At 41.2% G+C, this 19001-nt stretch overlaps 2 protein-coding genes across 3 annotated transcripts in view; one reads left to right on the top strand and one right to left on the bottom strand.

Annotated features, from left to right (window-relative positions):
- Window positions 1–10080, bottom strand: part of SEL1L3 (SEL1L family member 3) — a 34499-nt gene extending 24419 nt beyond the window's left edge. The window contains exons 1-4 of one of the 2 annotated variants that reach the window (XM_014262751.2): window positions 9638–10080; window positions 4921–5488; window positions 3230–3356; window positions 314–435 (exon numbers count right to left, since the gene is read on the bottom strand). In XM_014262751.2, coding sequence (XP_014118226.2) covers window positions 314–435; window positions 3230–3356; window positions 4921–5488; window positions 9638–9694 — 874 coding nt within the window. In that variant the 5' untranslated portion in view covers window positions 9695–10080. The remainder of the gene's footprint in view (window positions 1–313; window positions 436–3229; window positions 3357–4920; window positions 5489–9637) is intronic. The other variant, XM_005517792.3, reaches the window with a different exon arrangement.
- Window positions 10081–10207: 127 nt separating this feature from the next.
- Window positions 10208–16466, top strand: SMIM20 (small integral membrane protein 20). Its single transcript, XM_005517791.3, has 3 exons — window positions 10208–10377; window positions 14671–14727; window positions 16018–16466. Exons 1-3 carry the CDS (start codon window positions 10269–10271, stop codon window positions 16053–16055), a joined length of 204 nt encoding a protein of 67 aa, XP_005517848.1. The 5' UTR covers window positions 10208–10268; the 3' UTR covers window positions 16056–16466.
- The last annotated feature ends 2535 nt before the right edge of the window (window positions 16467–19001 follow it).

Below are 19001 nucleotides of genomic sequence, written 5' to 3' on the forward strand. Positions count from 1 at the left end.
AGAAAGCTTGCTCATTGAGGTAAGACCATTTAGTCTCAGTGTATGTTCCTGGCTGCAAGATTCAGGCTGTTCTCCTGACAAAGCAGACATTTCCTGAAGTTAGCCAAGACTGGATGCTATGCAACTACTCACTTTTCTCCTGTTAATTTAGTAGCTGCTTTCCTACTGAGACACTACAGCCAAAAAGAAGCATTTTGCAATGGATCAATTTCACAAAATAGGTCTGATAACATTTTATAAATGTTATTCCTAGGCACAGATCAATGAAGACTGTATTAGACCTCTTCTGAAAGCCATCAATAATATTCCTTACCTTCCTCATTTAGAAATACAGCAGGAGTACCATACATTTCTTTTGAATCAATAAAATAGAGTATACCACACAGATCCTCTTCACAGTGATTTAGTAGATATAGCCAGATTGAAACAGTGAACCTGTACAAGCAAAAATAAACAAAAAATCAACTCCTGATGAGAAAGCTCTCTATATATATAATTTTGAAAAGCATGCATTTCACTTTAATTTAGCAAACCTGCATCACACATGTAATCTTCAGAACAGAACACATCCTCTGCAGTAAAAACCTTCAGAAAAACCACAATTAAGACTCTTGGATCTTTTGATCTCTAACCGCAGACTTTTGTGGTAACAACAGGAGAAGAGAATAAGGAAGCATTATCTGAATCAATTCCAGAATGCCAAGTCAGAGCTACTTCCAGATCCTACATCACCAAGGAACTGAAAACACAACTGAGACAAACTGGAGCCAAGCTCCTACATACAGACTAAAGTACCAAATCCCAGGTGCATGGTCTTGTCATCTTGACTGTTGAAGCCAGTAAAAACTATAAGCTCTATCTTCTATACTAAAAGTGAACTGTGAAAATATGCTTGGGAGAAGCAGTTAAAAATGAATCCATCCTCTGGACAGTACAGATAGGTATGAATAGCTGTCACAGAACTATCACAGGATAAATAAAGATGGAAGCTCTATCTATGGAACCGTGCAAAATAAAAAAAAACAAACACCAGCAGCACTATGTACTTAGAAATCTCTGTTCTAACTTGGCTGAGGCACTAAAAGCAGAATTTATACCACAATATCTAATTTTAAGGAGTTCCTCTGTGCCAGACTAAATCTGCTTCCGTGCTCTTAACAGAAATTTGATCACTTATACCTGTAACATTGCCACAGCAGCTAGGTCAATGTTGAATAACTTTGAAAATTGTACCTCCAATGTACAATTTAGCAAAACATTACAATTATTATATCTGATGAAATAGTTCACTCTTCTTAGTGACTTTTAGAAAGAGATCGTTTTTGCATTTCTATAATTAATAAAAATGGTCAATATTTGTTTATAATACTTTAGGATTAGGTCAGCTTGCCTTGCCTCTCTCTCAAAAAATTGGTTAACATAAGTACATTGCATCTTTTCCTAAATGAAACCACTGTAGGTTTCACCTGCTCTCCTGCTTTAAAAAAAAAATGCAAGGATGATTAGGTTTTCCCTAATGGAAAATATGCCTTAAACAGCTAATAACACCATTCTCTCCAGAGATGGTACATGAGTAGAAAGGTTTGTAAATTACAATCACTTGTATATTGACTGTTAGGACCTACAGGCCAACACTGTGCTTCTAAAAATAACTGCTCATGTGTTCATGCTTATATATTGCTCTTTTCAACTTTCATCTCTGCCAATACAGCAAACTCAAATGCCTCAGTCTCCATTTAATCCTTGATTGCCGGTCTGAGACCATGTTTGTTCTGGACACATTTCTTGGGACAGAGTTTGGGACAATGCTGACTCATTTCATATCCCCATTGCTGCAGAATGCCAAACAGCATGAGCAGTTCCTTACAGACCCACCCTGTCCTTGCTGCAGGCTCTCCAGTGGTAGCCACCTCAAACCACAGTTATGTATCTTGGGCTCTCTTTCTTTACAAATCCCTGAGAGAAGCCAAAAAAGTAATCTCAGTTAGATCCATCTACTTCTGTTGACCTTTTGTACAGTGGGGAACCATTGCTCACATACACAGAACAGAAAAAGAGCTGAAGAGAAGAACTCTCCCTCCTCCTAACAGAACTACCCGAGGCTGTCACACAACCACAAAGCACATTGAAGACATCACCTGAAGGCAAGGAACTATGTGGAGCAGATAAAAATATGCATAAATTCATGCCATATACTCTAAACCAGAGTTTGAGTGCCTCAGTGCCAGAAGCAGAATGCAACTGTGTTGGTGAGCCAAGAGCTGTTGCTCTGCTGTCACCCATTCAGAAGAAACCAGGAGTTAAAAACTGCTCTGTATTATGGCTTCAGTTATGGTTTGAGAGCTAGTAATTTGCATGCAACCTGTGCTCTCTGGCAAATCTTCCTGGCACTCTTCTTGGGGCCACAGGCCAAATGCAAACCAACAGTCAAGTTCCAGTTCCTGCAATCATTTCCTACTTCTGTAATAATGTTGCCAGGGTGAGAGCATCTGGTGGAAGGGAGGTATATTTATATATCTCTTTTCCCGTGAAGTTGCAAAATATGACTGGAGAGTTGTGACAGTTTTGGGAAGGGGGACCAGAGCAGAGCATGATGACCTTACAAGAGTGATTCCTCTGTAACTGAGCAGTGTGAAGGGGCTAAGGAGCTGTACTCCTGTCTAAATAGGAGAGTTTATACAGCAGTGGTAAAGGAAATTGACTGAGCTCAAGCTGGAAGACTTATCTAGGCAGAGGATTCTATCACTAAGGGCTTGTAAGATGCAAAATAAACTAGAGTGTGATTTTTTAGTGATAAAGCTGCTTCATGCTGCTTGCTCTTGCAGGAAATCCTACTCTGCTCTTGGTCTGCAAACAATGCTGGAAATGCAGATCTGTTTGCAATGCAGAAAACCAGGCTAGCTCGTTATGAGACAGCAGTCTGATCATGACAGCAGGTAACAGCTACCTCACCCTCCTAACTGTACCTAACCCATTCACTTACACCTTCTAGTGGCATCTCTAACACAGCACTGCACTAACATACATACTGTATCATACTGTATTCCTGAGGTTCAGCTTAAGCAGAACTGGAATCAGATGGAACTGCTAACTAGGCTCCTTTTATATCTCTTCTCAAATTTGTAGGCAGTATTCCTTTAATTTGTGGTACAGCCCAAGAGTTTAAGTATATTCTATAGCCTTCAAAAAAAAAAAATACAGCCCTGTTCAGTTACTTGCCTATACTTACATGGGATAATCAATCTGATGTTGTCTGACTGTCTCAAGTTCTCTGTTTTCAAACTGTTCAAATTTCTTCACAATTCCTGTTTTTTCCCCACTGGAAGCATATATAAATTCAAGAACCTGGACACCATCTGCAAAATACAGTCTTTTAATCTGACAGACATAGAAACTAATTAATTAGCTCACATTCCTACAGATAAACATTTAAATCACACAAAAGATTAAAAGTTAACACAAATACTCAGTAAGTCCTTAAACACAAGTTCACCTGCTGCTGTTAAATACATTACAGTCTTGGACCAAATAACCCACAAAAAGTGAAATTGAGCCTGTTTCCAGATGGTATTAGAAGCAGGGAAAGAACAGACATTTAAATTTAAGATACTTAAAGAATCAGCTAGTAAACAAGAAGTCTTAATTTATGTCATTCACTTAAATCTCATCCTATCTTTGGTTATGCCTAAGTGATATTTCTCCACATCTCTTGGACATGTCTCCACTTGTGCCTCTCTGTATTACACATATGCACAGATACCAATTCTGTTCTTAACTAATATAGATAATCCTGATATAAAACTAATTTAGCTGCCCCTCCTAAGAAGCAGGAGAAAAATCTTCAAGACCGTGATATATCATCAGCTTGCTTAGAGAAACCCAAATACCAAACAAAAAACCATCAAAGAAACAACAAAATAAACCAAACCCTGAGCAATTCATTACAGTATTATTTTAAGAAACAAAATTTGAGTATTATTTCTTCCTACTGTCTATTAAAGTGATTTAATCTGTAATAGAAATATATAATATAGACAATAAGATGCTTCATAGTGTTGTCAGATATCACATGCTGTCTCCAACAAGTACTTCAGAAAGCCCTTAAAGGAAGTGAAATGTTCCCTGTTCTTCTTCAGAGCCTTTACATGCCAATAGTGAAAATAAATGACACAAATATCATTATGGGATTATCTTGGAGAGAACCATTTAGAAACAAATGTTCTATTTCCTTCTAGGTTCTGCTTTGACCATGCATTGAGAGCAAAAGAATTGTCAGCAAGTGTAAAGCTAGAGATAGGCAGGCAGAAAAAAAAGAACTCAAAAAATCTAGAATGCAAAGTTGTTTCAGTAATCTATACAGTTGGCAAGACATGATTTTTTATTTAAAACTACTACTTTTTAAACTACTACTTTCGCTTGTTCATAATGATTCTAGGAAAAAAAAAAAAAGAGGTGCTGTAAAGTTTAGCTCACTACAAAGACTTGAAAATATGTTTCTGAGTGCGAGGCCATCATCTTAAGTAGAAAGAGACTACTTGTGTGAGAATTATGTGTGCACGAACCGCAGAACTGATTCTGAAGGAAAGCAATAAGGGACTGAACAACCCTCTCTGAAGATAAAGGTATGATGTCCACTGACTCTGGTGGGTTTTGACTAAAATTGTTTGAATATGCCTAGAAAACAGAGGGCCAGGCTGCTACCAACCTCCAGGCTGGCTGTGATGAAACAACTTGAAGAGCAAGATGGCTTCAGCAACTTGCAACTCTAACCTCACAGTCATGGAGATTACATATTCAACAATGCCTCCCAAGTAAACCACTATATGTAACATTTACTATTTATTACCAGTAGGCCCTTTTTAACAGCATACCAGAGGTGTTATTTGTTTCCTTGGGGGAAAAAAGTGACATTGCACCTACCACTTTCATGAGGGCACTGAGGTATCCTATTGGCCTGAAGCATCCATAAGTAGTCAGCACCCCACTGAAGACAAACTTTGTGGTCTTTATATGGCCGTTCAAAAGGCGGAACTGCCTCTAAAAATGTGTAATTCTTGGCAACTGCAGCCTGGTAGTCTTCATTCTGCTCATCATCATAGTTGCTAGCTGATTTGTGAATAATCCATGCATACAGTATCACACTGTGCACTATTATTGAGTTTCTGATGATATAATCATCTCTGTAAACCATGATGCTTGGAAATTTCAAGTGTACTTGTCGAGTTCTGCTAACATAAAGGTTCTTCTCATCCTTCCATCTCCTTCTATATACTGGTACACCAGTCTTGAACTCGGAGGAGGCTACTGCTTCCAAATTGACAATACAAGGCTTAGAACATAAATACTGAACTGACACCTCAGAATTGTTAAGAACTTTCTTTTCTAAAATGTTTAAATAGATAAAATCTACATAATCCATATTTTTCTGGAACTGTGGAGTAACTGCCGTTGTCCGTAACGTCTCCTTTCCAAAGGACAGCACAAAATTCTGAAAGAAAATCCAAAACACAAACATGTTAACCAGAGAATCAAAGTTTATGTGATTACTCATATACTCACAGTAATAACAGAACACTGCACAATCACATTTATATACCATACTTTAACTTCAAAATATGAGGTTTCTTTTACCCAGCAAGTAGACACGGATTACTGGAGAGCCACCATCAAGACTTTAATGGTAACAACTTCCCTATACCAAGTCCTCGAAGTTACACATACTTCTACAAACAAACTGTATTTACAGGGCGTATCCTTCAGCCCTTATGCAAGTGGAATCCGGTCTAAGATAGTGACTTACACGTCACACTATTTAAACGTGCTCCTAGGATCAGGCCTAGGGAGTGTACATGAAAATGTACTGGCATATATTCATTGTGTATCATTGTTTGCTAGGATTGCCACAGCCTCATGTTTCTGCATCTTCTTAAAAAGTTATCTAATTTTGTTACCTGTCATGCAGGTCCCTGAAGGACAAAATAACAACAAAGGTTTCCTGAGACTGAATTAATAGTCATGAAGCGTTTCATTTTTGACATACGCCTATCCTGAAGATGGACTTGGAAATCAGAGCAACAGGACCAGCAGGCTGAATTTTCTCAGCTTTTGCTCTCCGCAGAGAGCAAAATACATTAAATTAATAATAAATAAATACGTATCTACATTATATATATTTTGAGAGTGAGCACCTGGACATAAAATAGGACTATCTACTATGCTGAAGTTCTTGTCTCTAAGGCTTCAGCTTCTTTTCTTTCTGCCCTGCAGTCAGCATCCAGCTTGATGCACTGCCAAGGATAGTGGGGATTGCTCAGCTCTGAGGGCAGGTCACCAGCACAGCAGCTCCACCAGACTCTCTGGTCTAAAATATTCAGAATTGCTAGTTAGGATTATCAGGGAAGATCGTCATCAGGTTTGCTCAAAATGAGGTATGTCTTTAACTTTGCTAAGATTAAACAAATTGAAATAAAATTTATCTTGGATACCTATCTTGGATTAATGGCTTTTTCACTGTGTTTTTCAAAATATTAAAAAAGTTCGGCCTAGTCATTACTACATTGCTAATCACAGAAATTATGTGCTGTGCACCTGGAGAACTAGACCTTGCCCAGAATCCAATATGGGGATCAGTAAAAGTCCCCAATGATAAACTATTTTGCTTTTTATTTCTTAAGAATATGTTGACACTCCTTGAGAGCTACACTGAAAAAGCATCAAGCCAGTAAGACCTGTAAAGGTGTAAATATTAGGAAAAGTCAGAACTAAGTCCTATACTACTTCCTTGTTCCTAGAGATGAAGATTTTTTTATTTTTTGATGAAATGTGTGATCAAATGCTATTTTTCCCCCAGCTCCCTGCCTCCTTAGAGGTGCAAACAAGCTCAAGGGTTGTTAGTGGAATGCAATTATGCACAGAAGTGCTGCTTACTTCAAGTCCTTGACTTTATTAAGCGCAGTTACTGGAAGATGTAACTGAATGAGGGAACTTTTTGGATGAAAAATCTAGATATCATTGTGAGCAGATGTGTAGCTCTAGACGACTAGATCTGTTTTGTATTCCTAGGGAACATGTAACTTAAACGGCTTTCCATAACTGCAATAAAATGCTCTTTATCTTCTTGTATCCGACAAGAGACATTGCAAGTGAGATGTGCAGTGATGTTGAACACCGATAAACACATCTAAGCACCAAGATATACACCCTGAACAAATAAAACCCTAAAACCCCACAAAACAGTATGCAACTCAGTATTTCGGCTTTCTACAATAGGCAATCTCATCAGAGCGACAGCCTTCCTCTCTGCCTTATTTCCCACTCCACAAAATACATATCTGTTAGAACATGGTGCTAATAATGCCAAGCTTGTGGATATGATTCCTTTTATGGGCCATTCACTTAAAGAGTTGGACTCAATGATCCTTATGGGTCCCTTCCCACTCAGAATATTCTGTGATTCTGTGATACTGTAAAAACTATGCAAACTGAAGGAGCTAAAAAAGGAATAGCAACAGGAGGTTGGTGTCCATTGGAACACATATTATGGTGTCTACCATACTCAGGAATAACACACATACACAAATATTGAGATAAAAGTTGATGAGAGAGACTTGATTTTAATACTAATTTGAGTACCTTTCTGAGCTTGACTTGACAAAAGATACTATTCTTTTACATTTCCAACACAATTCTTCTTTGGTTTAAATACTTCCAAAAACATCAAAAGCCCATAGCAGCAACAAATTATTCTAAACCTCCTGTACTTGATGGTTAGCATTCGTATCTCTTGATCTTACAACAAAGAGCACTTGTAAATAGTTTAATCTTTGTGATATGGGGGCTGTGTCATGAGGAAGATGGTAATATACTAGGAACACAATGCCATGTAGTTTTCATGAGAAGAAAAATCTACCAGGTAGATACTACAAAGCATAGGGGTACTAATGTGTGATTACCACACACATGCACTCACTGTCAAAACACACACAGCCAGCTCTCAGTTTTCTCAGTGGTTATCCCGAGAGGTGGGAACTAAACTCCAGGAAAGACAGCTTGGGTCTGGCACAGTTCATTAACAAAGATGCAGCAGTGTATGAATATGTTCATCTGACTTCCAGTGAATGCCAGAAACTTTGTGGTGGGAATTCCAAAGCAGTAAGCTATGAAACCCAAACCCAGTTCTTTGTAGAACAATTTCCATGATGTTCCTAGAGCACTTAAGCACAATGCAACACACCTGCTGACGCCTAAGTTTAGCTTCAGCTCTGTTGATCTAGTGCCTTCTCTGTAGTGCCTGACCTGCTAAACGGCTCCTCATTTTACTTTGTATTCTTTAGTCCCTGGGTATTACTTGAGGCCTGTGCTGCTAAAATGCATGAAGTAGTTTTGAATCTGCTGTTACATCCCACCTAACAAACACCCCTTCTGGAGGCTCATCCAGTAAACAGCATGGAGCAAAGAAGTCTGAGCAGCCCCACATTGATGGAGGCCTGGCAGAAACTGCAGACCATAAACTTCCAGACCATGGCTGAGCTTCTGTTACCACTTGGTTGCCATTACACAGTGCATAGAGTGTGTATCACCTAAATGTTCCTACTTGGTGAGGAAGGCTCTGTTATATCAGACAAGGCAGAGTTAAATGTACATCACCTCTGACATAGAACAAGGATGAAAAGATTGCACGTTGAATGTGATTATGAGACTTAAAAATAAACGTTTCCCAGCACACTAGAGGCCAGCTACGCTGATTCAAAATATTATCATGAACTAGGCAAACAAGACAGACATAAAGGCTTTGTTGTGGGGGGCAACTTAGCCATTAAAGCTGTAAATGTTTTTTTTCTCTTTTCTTAAATGCTGCTGAATCTGAGTGAATTAGCCCAACATCCCATGGGATAAAAATCCATGTGGGAGGCAAACACTGCAAGTGTTAGGAAACTGAGCATTTTCAGTAATGTAATAATACAGAAATTATTGAGCAAGTAACTCTTTAGTTTGCTGGAGATTTCTACAGGACCCTCCATGAGTTTAGCCCTGTGGAAATTCCACATAACCCTGTGAAACCTGCACCTGTTTGCACAAAACCTGAAGATAACCGCAGTCCTTGACCTGCAAATGTCCAACACATCATGCTACACTTTAAGATGCTTTCACTTTAAGGCGAAAAGAAGACATGACACAAAAGGGGTGCTGATCTGCTGCTCTCCATCAGCACCAACATGGTACCGCCACACAAAGACTTTGACCAAAGCTTATGCTTCGCAAGAAAAAGGATGAAAAAGTAGTTTAGTAAATGGCCCTAAACCACGGTTGTTTCCGTAAGCCAGTGCAGCACTATGCTCACTGTCGTGCATCTGTAAGCAGATGTCAAAGGCCTCCCATTCTTTCCACTCTGGAAGTTTATCGTCGCCCAGGGCAGAAAGCTTAACCCCTGGATGTGACGACGACAGCGTGACGCTAGGGGCTGGAAGGGGGCGCAGAGCCAGGCCGGACAGCGGGGGGCTGGCTCTGAGAGGCGGCCCCGGCCCCGAGCCCCCCGCGCACCGCCGGACTCCGGCTCGCTGTGGGTACGGCCCTTGGCCGCCGCGACGCCCGGGCTGGGTCGGGACGCGCGGGCAGGTGCGGGGCCGGCGGCACTCACCGTGAGGAGGGCGAGGAGCAGCGGAGGGAGGCGGCGGGGCTCGGCCGGGGGCCGCATGCTGCTGCTGTGGCGGTGTCCAGCGCGGCAGGCACAGCGCGGCCGGCCCGGCGACAAGGATGCGGCAGATCCGGCTTCCTGGAGGAGGGGCCGCCGCCCAGGGCAGGGCCCGCTCCGCCGCCGCAGGTGCGGATGGGCTGGGCCAGAAGACGCCGAGGCCCGGCCGTGTTGCGCAGCTCTTTAGAGGCTCCTCGCAGCTCCGTACAGCAGGCGCCGGACGGCGTCCCGGGAGTGGCGCGCCCGGGAGGGTTCCCCGCGCAGGGCCGCGCCTGCCCGCTCCCTTGGCGGCTCCTTGGAGGCTTCCGCCCTCCCGCCTCGGCGCTGCGCTACCGGCGCAGTCCCGGGCCGGGCCGGCGCCCGCTGTCGGGCGAGGCGCTTTAGGGCGGGGCGGCGGGACCGGGGCGCATCCTCTCGGGCTGCCCGGGCCGGGCTGACGGCGCGGCCGCGCCACCCCCGGGCCGCACTTCGCCTCGGCGGCCGCGCGGGGGCGCCCCTTCGCCGTGCCGTCCGTCCCGCGCCGTTCGTGCGTGTCCCGGAAGGCCCCGCGCAGGCCCCGCACCGCCACCGCCGGGCCATGGCCGGGCTGTCCCGCACGCTCGGCATCTTCGGCGCCTTCGTGGCCGTGGTGGGAGCCGCCTTTTACCCCATTTATTTCCGGCCGCTGCTGCTGCCGGAGGAGTACAGTGAGTCCCTGCGCGGGGGGAGCTGGCTGGGCTCGCCTATGGCGCGGTCTGTGCCCGGGTTGGGGGGAAGGCTGGGGCTGCTGCTCGGTGAGTAACTCCCGAGCGGCTTTCTGCTCCTCTAGGAGATACCTGAAAACCGAAATAATACAGCTCGCCGTACTCTTATTTCAAGTTATTGGCCAGCACGTGATTAGCCTTCAGCTGCTCCTTAGAGGATTGAGATGCAGTTGAAGAGATTGAGATCATAGAGATGGAGCACCTCTCCTATGCAGAAAGGCTGAGAGTTGGGGTTCTTCAGCCTGGAGAAGAAAGGGCTTTGGGAAAACCTTGCAGAACACTTGAAGAGAGCTTGTAAGCAATCTGGGGCAGACTTCTTAGTAGGGCCTGTTGCAGTAGGACTAGAGGTAATAGTTCTAAGCTAGACAGAATAAATTCAGAGTAGATAGAAGAAATACATTTTTTTATGATGGTGGTGTTGAACCACTAGAACAGCTTACCCAGAGGAGTGGTGGGTGTCCCATTCCTGGAAACATTCAAGATCAGGTTCGACAGGACTGATCAACTTGATCTAGCTGAAGACGTCCCTGCTCAGTGTAGGAGAGGTGGGCTAGATGATCTTTAAAGGTCCCTTCCAGCCCAGAATATTCACTTATGCAGTTCAAGTTCAATGATGAGCAGTTCAAGTCCTGTTTTCCAGCTGCAACTGAACATCTAACTTAAAACTTGGCAACCAGTTGTGTTGATTTGCTAGAGCTGTTCTCAGTCTGCATTGTCTCTGAAGCTGACTCCTGAGGAAAACCCTGCTTTCCTTCCAGAAATGCCTGCCAGAAAACCTGCAAAAGCCTACAAGTGACTCTGTCCAGGAAGCCCTCGAAAGCACCTGCAGCTCCAGGTGTAAAGCCTCAGCGGCTCCAGGTGGGTGCTCCGTAGGGGGAGCACCCATAACTCCTCAACTTCTGGGAAATACTGTTGAGGGAAAGTTCTGGTGCAACCAGCCTTGACCCCTCTAATTTTTATGAAACGAAGCAAGCTGATAACATGAAGATATATGTGGTTAATCTGCCAAGACAAGTGAAGATTTCGAGGAAGGAAAAAGAAAAAAGGATAACAAACTTAGTGATCTTATTGGAGGGGCTTTGGCCTTGCATTAGAGCTCAAGTAAAATTTAACTTACAAGCAAGGTTTTATTCAAGGACGTGAAATTTCCCACAATTATGTTTCCTACTCTGTGTTCCCTTTGAAAACTTTATTACTAAATCTTTTATGTTTGTACTATACTTTCCAAAAATGCTTTGTTAGAAACGTGGCTTGGCAGTAGTGGAGCATGTCCTCCTTTGTACATGTGAATTATGTGAGTAGATGTTTCCTATCAGTTGAGGGATTTTTAATCTCTATTTAGGATATAAAACGATTGATGCACACTTAGCAAGTGCACAAACTTGTGCTTTGATACCTGATTCTAAACTTTACTTATTACCTGCAGCTGAGTCTCCATCTGATATCACCTTTATTCATTTCCAGTCAGCTTTTCTTGATGTTCATCACTGCAGTATGAGAGGGATAAGCATTTGTTATCACAATACTTGAGGCAAGGTTGTGGACTTGTACAGTTGTGGTTTTTGAACCAAAGTATTAAACTTTTGGGGTACAAAGGATTTTCTGACTACAGTCTAGTAAGCTGTATGACAACTTCTGTAGAAATTCCCACCCTCTATTGGCTTGAGCTGTGGGTCAATACTCAGTATTTCTGTCTTTGGGGATGCTGTGTCCCAAAAGTTGGGCATTTTGATTAGCATCACATAGTAATCATGCAAAAGGCAAGAATGAATTTTAGTTACCTGGGTTGACATTGAACTATGAAATGCAATCTGAATCATGAAATGCAATCTTTTCTTCCTTCACTCTCGTTTTTCCTGTGTATCTCCCAAATTCTACACAAGTGAAGTAGATCAGGAAGACTTTACGGCACAATTCTCAAACATCTTCAGAGGAATTCCTAGCAATTTAACAAATAAGTTGAAAGCTACTTGGAAAAACCGTATATAATCAAATTGTTGATATGAACCGTAAATAGTGCACAGAGGAGTTAGACTTAATTTCATACAGAAATGATATAATTTCATAGGTTTTTAATAGTTGTTTGTGCCTTTGCCATTTCTAATATTTTCTTGCCTATATCTAGCTGTAAAAAAGACTGTTTCCTCATATGAAACACACAGTTTAGTGGCAATGATGAAACTGTGAGGCCCTCAGCACAGACTTTCCACATGGATTAACTAAAACAGTGGCTTGACAGTTGGTCTTTGTGACATTTTCACAGATTTCCTGGTTTTCTGAATAGTGAGACTGTTCCTTACCCATCCTGTGATGTGGCTCTCCTGTCACTAAGACTGAATCTTCCTTGTTGTCCTCTCTTTGTCTAACCTGTCTTCCAAGTTGATTGTGGGCCCCACAGCAGCCTCCCTATTGACTGTTCTGTGTCCTATCTGTGTTTATCACCTCTTGCATTTTTGCACTGGTTTCTTTGCCTGACCATTTAACAGCTCCTGCTGCTAATAGCACAACCCAAGTGTGTCCCCAGAACTCTCAGATTAGTTCCTGTTTTTGTCCCTGCCTCTCTTCTAATCTAAGTTTCCACTCAAGACTGAATATCCTTCTCTGTCTCGTTAAGGACTTTTGGGTTAGGTTCTTTTTCTCTTTGAACTGAAGATTGACGAGAGGGAGGCAATTTTCTCTTATTCGGTCTTGGTTGTTTATTCTTTTCTTATCAGCATTACAAGCAACGAGGAGCTATGTGCACTATGATAGAAAGGTGTAAAATGGCTAAAAAGATCCTTTTCAAGGTCTTTTATATGTCCATTTACTCAATTAACAGATGCCAACTAAATTATTTTTCTTATTGACTCAATGACCTAACACCTGTGTACTGCATTTTGGCATTCTTTATCTAATCACTTACTACTACCCAAAAACCTCTAGGAGAAGAACATGAAGAAAGAAGAAAGACAAGAGACAACACCCTACATCCTCCATCTTGTCTTTTGCTCTCTAAACTACTTTTTCACCCTGTGCTTTAAGGAACTTTCTAATCTACACACGTACATTTTCAGTTTTTTCTGTCTAACTTAAACATTTGTTCTATCACCATGAAAACATGCTCATGAATTTCATGTTATATGAAATTCAGTGTTTCTTTGGATCTTAGAACTAAGTATTAGAAACAAGGGCACACACTCTGTATCTCAGACTCCAACACTTCTCCTTCATATCCTACAGGAAGTCTCCTTGCCCAAATCTGTTCTGTTCTCCCTTTTTGGGTTTTGTGCCCTTTCCTTTGATTCCTGAGATTTTGTCTGCTGAAATGGAAGAAATGGAATTACCATGCTCAGTGAACAGTGGAGAACCTGGATGTGCCTCTAGTGCCTGTCCCCTTGCAAGGAGAATCAATTATTGTGATATTTCAGCTAGTCTCCAGTAGCATTAGGCTTGTGCCTAGACAGCCTCATAGCATGTAGTGCCAGTGCATTCCCAGTGGGATAGGATAATGAAGAATTTCAGTTTCAAGCTGAGCTTAGTTCTGAGCTTCCTTTGCAAATGTGCACCCTGCAGGTTTTTAAAGGCCTCAAAAGTTCAAAGTGCAAAAGGTTAATCCACCTGAGCTTTGACTTCCTGCTTCAGACTACCACTGTGGTGGTAAAGTGCGTAACTGGAAGTGGAAGAAAAGGAGGGGCATTTAGTAAGGGAAAATAGTGTAGTTTTCTCCATTTCTCTTTGTGGAAGTGGTTGAATCTCTCAAAGGAAAAAGAAAAGCCTGAGACAGGCCCAGTGTATGGGAAAATATCCCTCAGATGCTGTATTTCACAAAGTTTGCAAGCAGCAATTTTGTAGGCGCTGTCACGAAATATGGTTGCAAGGTCTTTCAGGGCCTGAAAATGGGAATTGCCCTAAAGAAGAAAATCTTTTGACTAGTTTTATGATGAGCATGTGTATGACAGCTTCTAAAAGTACTAGTCATTCCTTAAGTTCTGGGACCGTGGCAGGTGTTTTGGCACCTTTATCAAACAGTAGGCAGTGTTTTAAGATGACTATCTTACTGTTTGTAGTCTCCCAAAACAGGCCCATTTCTCAGTGAAGTAGGAATACTACATTCACATTCAGTAGGTAGATACTCAATAGAATTTTACCATGTAGCATCTAGAATTATTAAAATTTTCAAGATTATTTTACTGGGTGCAATCAAGACATCTGGTATTTTCTTTTTTTTAGTAGTGTCCTTTCTGTTCTGTTTTCCAGAGAAAGAACAGTCAATAAACCGAGCTGGTATTGTTCAAGAGGATATTCAGCCTGCAGGTACACTTGATTTATGTGTTTGCATTGATTGTTTTAAGGACCCTCTTGAAGTAAGACCTGAATATTTATATGGATTTAAATAATACAGTGAAGAATACATTTAGTGAAAACATATTTAATAAACTTGCCATTAAGTTATTTTTTTCAGGCTAATTGCTCACTGAAAAATTACGGTTTTAATGCAAATCATCTTAAAATGACTCAACTGGCCAAAGAAGTTGCAGAGTTTCTGTTGTCTTCACACTTTCTTAAATAGAGGCCAGTTTCCACTTCTGAACCAGCTCAGAGCAAACGAGAACCATGGATAGGCTGAGCTGTAGCTATAAAGAACAAAGTTGCGCCCCAGTTTTGTGGAATACTGAACTCTGCTGAAACACAGCTCATCAGCACTTTGGCAGGGCCTTCTGGCCTCATGGATGGATGGGCCATGCAGAAATCCACTACACATGAAGGAAAATTTGGAATGCAGTGCTAATAGCTTTTGGATTCTTGCTGTTGACAGTGGAAAGCTTAGAAAAGCATATGAGGGAAGTAAAATTCAAGTATAGCAGGCTATCCTTGATAGTTCATTTTTTCATAATGCTAAATGGAGTGGCTGTTCATCAGCCACGCAAGGCTGGCATTTCTTGATTAAAGATGTGAGAATGCCTGTCTTGATGAAACATGTAATATCTGAATATGTTAAATGGTAATGTATTTTTGTTTTTGAAAAAGCCTAACATCAGCAGCAGGTGAAAATCAAGTAGGATTAAAGCTGATTACATGCATTGGTTAGACTATTAATGCAGGACTTGCTTTCCAGGGAAGTGGGTGAAATGCTGAAGAGAAGTAGGAAGGGTATTGTGAAGTAGAGGTCATGTAAACCTGTCTTTTTTACTAAATATTCAAGAGGACTGAACTGGCTCATTTATCTGAGATGCAGGTACTTCTGCATTCTGAGATGCAGTTCTTCTTAGTGTAAGTTCTTTTCATCTGAGTTTAGCTGCTGGTAAGTTTCGAGATCCATTAGTTGAAAAGGAAACTAAGACAAATTTAAGTGCAAGGTGCAGTTCTAAATGATTGATCCAATAATATTAGAATACCTTACCTAGGTGAATAACTAAGAATGTGATAGATGTTTCCATTATCTGAAGTTTAAGATCAAGATGAGGTTGTCTTTCTGTATATTTTTTCAAGTTTAAGCAGAGTTGCAAATTCAGTGCAGAAAAGCTGGAATAGCAGACCTGTTGTTTTTTTTTTCTCCAACAGTCTAAATTTTCAACTGCTGGTATTCTGATATTTGATTTGTAGGATTAAAAGTGTGGTCGAATCCATTTGGAAGAAAGTGATTGGTGGCTGGGTGTATTGCAAAACTGAAGATGGACGCCTTCAGCTGCTGCTTCTTTCACTGAAGTGTGTATTTGGGTGTCACTGGAAGAGAATTCTGATTATGCTGTGTGGTCACACAAGGAGCAACAAAGGCTACTGGTTGGAATCCCAAGAGATAAAACCAGGCTAGTTTTGAGAGAGAATGCTGATGCATAGCTCACAGACTGTTAGAAAGCTGAATGATTATTGAGTATAGAAATGGAGAATACTTATTTCCTTGAGAAAAGGGAAAAGGATTTGCTTCTAATCTGTAGACACTTGTTGAGTAAATTATGGATAGAATAAATCGTACAGATTGCTGCAATTTCCTCCCTAGTTTGAAAGTTACAATATGGTGAGTGTAAATTTGGACATTAAAATTTTTAAACCAATGTGCACTATTTTTCATTGTTTCGCAAGTGTATATGGAAGGTACCTTGGCCGCCTGCCAGGTGTCCCCCTGGCCATTCTTACTCCTGCTCCTCCACAGGGAAAGGGGAGTAAATAGAATGACAGAGCTTGTGGGTCTGGATAAACACAAGGAGGTTTCTTACCAGTTACTCTTGCAGGCAAACAGACTCAACTTGGAGAAAATTTATGTAGTTAAGTAAGTAGAATTATGACACATAACATTTTAAAGATCATTGCAGAATCCAATATGTTTTGAAAAATGTACGCTCAGAGTGTTACTCCTGACATTACCTGGTGTTTGTCATCTTTTTGGATGTCACACACTTTTATTGGGACAACAGATGAAAGCCTCCGTGTTTACAGTTTTATTTTCCAAGCTGCCATTCTGCTACTTGCTATTCTATTTCTACCTTTGTCATTATTCTTCCTCTCAGACACACCTCTCCTCCTCTGAGTTAGTTTTTATTTAGTCTTCTATTATCGCTCTAAGTATTAGAATATTTTCTGTTTGCTCACTGGGAAAATGTGGCCATGTTTGATTCCTGTGAGTTCTCAGGTCATTTTGCATTGTAGTTGGAGCCAGAGTGAGTGTACTCATTCAGTGTAGGGATCATAGATTGGTTTGAGTTGGAAGGCACCTTAGAGCTCATCTAGTTCCAACCCTGCTGCCATGATTTGGGACACATTCCACTAGACCAGGCTGCTCAGACCCCCATCCAGCTTGGCTTGGAGCACTTCCAGACATCCACAGCTTCTCGGAGCTACCTGTTCCCAGTGCCTCATCACCCTCATAGTGAAGAGCTGCTTCCTCATAGCTCATCTAAACCCACCCTCTTTCAGTCTGTATTTGCACTGCATGGAACAGAGCAACACTGTCAAAAAGCTAATTCAGTATTTGCTGCAAAAAGAGTAGGGCTGAAAAGGGGGATTTTTTATCATTTAAACCTTTCTTCAGTGAGACTCCAGAAATGAGGGAGCCTTGTTTTTTTTGTTTTCTTGAACAAAACATTCATGCATCAGACCACTTAAGCAAAGTTTTTTCATCAAAACCACCTCCTCAGTGAAAATAAAACATTGCTGAAATGCAGATACTCCGTCTATAACTGACAAGCTGCAAACCAAAGAGTTTTCAGAGAATGGGAATTTTTTTTCCGTGATGCAGCTTCTGTCACCTGGTGACACAAATGCTTAAAAATCATATATCATGGAAGTGTGGAACCATCAGTATAAATGATGTGACAGAGATTAGTTTGGGGTTAAGAGATAAGACAATCTCTTCTTGTTTGCTTTATGAAGTTGAGCAATTTGCTGAGTCTGGATCTTGCCTAGAAAAATGTTAGATGGTTTCTGAACAGTGGCTGCTGGTGGCAAGTGCTGAGCCTTTTGCCTTCATATTACTTAAATGTCGCAAAACATTTGATTTTGAATCTGAACTCAGTTATTTAGCATTTATAGAACTATACATATCTGTTAGTCATGAACATAAATTCCTTCTGGTGTAGGAAAGCTCAGTAAGTTTTGTGATTGCCAATTTGTATGGAATTTAGAGCCGTTTATATCAGTTGAATACTACTGAAGTGACAGTGTACGTTGGTATTAACGAGCATCACTTCCCACTCATGTTCCACCTAATAAAGTGGGCTGATGGAGCATGGCTTTAAAGCATTAGAATAGTGAATGTGTTTTTCACATTTTTGCTATTCTCTCTGAGTAAAACTACAAAGTCAACAAGGTACGTACTGCAATAATTTTCCAGAATTTACACTGAAATTTTCTGATTGCTCTGGCATGTGCCACTTGCCTGGAGACTTGCCCAATTCTCATGTGTTATGTTCTAGTCCTGCAGCTGACTTTGAGACAATGCTTTGTTCTGCTCATGGATGCTTGACATAAGCCTCTTATTCCAGGTACCCAGTGACAAGTGAAGTTCAATGTAGTGAACTGTGCTCTCCAGGACTCTTATCTTGCTCTGGAAGTAGGAGTTCTTCACTACTTTCATAATCTCCAATTGCTGTTAATTTGGTGATTGGGAGGAACTAGGCCTGGGTTCTGCAGAGCAACTAGATTTGCTAGTTTTGGTCAAGTTGCTCTGATTGTTTTGATAAAAATGCCTTCTTAAAATATTTTTAAAGCCATTATCTCTATCCTGTTACATGAATGTGTTTTGCTTATTTATTATAGCTGGATTGTGAATAGCAAATATACCTTCAACCCTTGAAGGACCGAAGAAAAGTGTTAAACAGTTGTTTGACATCCCAACAGAAACTGGTTGTACTAGGTTTTGGCCTACTATATGCTGATGTTCTGAAATTATTAAAACTTGTTCCATAAAGAGCAAATCAAGCATTTAGGTCTAAACACAGCTTAGTTTTGAAGCACTGCAGATTGTTGATGATGCAATGAAACCTTCAAGTACAAACACTTAAGGAGTTAATATAGCAAAATACATGGGCAGATTGCCAGATTATACACATGTGCAAGAAGGAACAATCTCAATAAATGAGTATAATATTCAG

This window comes from Pseudopodoces humilis, chromosome 6 (genome assembly GCF_049639895.1).
Source record: "Pseudopodoces humilis isolate 2021_Gansu_Grassland_sample_001 chromosome 6, ASM4963989v1, whole genome shotgun sequence".
Lineage (NCBI taxonomy): Eukaryota > Metazoa > Chordata > Aves > Passeriformes > Paridae > Pseudopodoces > Pseudopodoces humilis.

Bases quoted from the DNA above. Each gene is read 5' to 3' on its own strand.
- SMIM20 (XM_005517791.3), top strand. From the start codon at position 10,269: ATGGCCGGGCTGTCCCGCACGCTCGGCATCTTCGGCGCCTTCGTGGCC. The intron at 10,378-14,670 runs GTGAGTCCCTGC...TCTGTTTTCCAG, and splicing joins GCTGCTGCCGGAGGAGTACA to AGAAAGAACAGTCAATAAAC. The intron at 14,728-16,017 runs GTACACTTGATT...TTTGATTTGTAG, and splicing joins AGAGGATATTCAGCCTGCAG to GATTAAAAGTGTGGTCGAAT.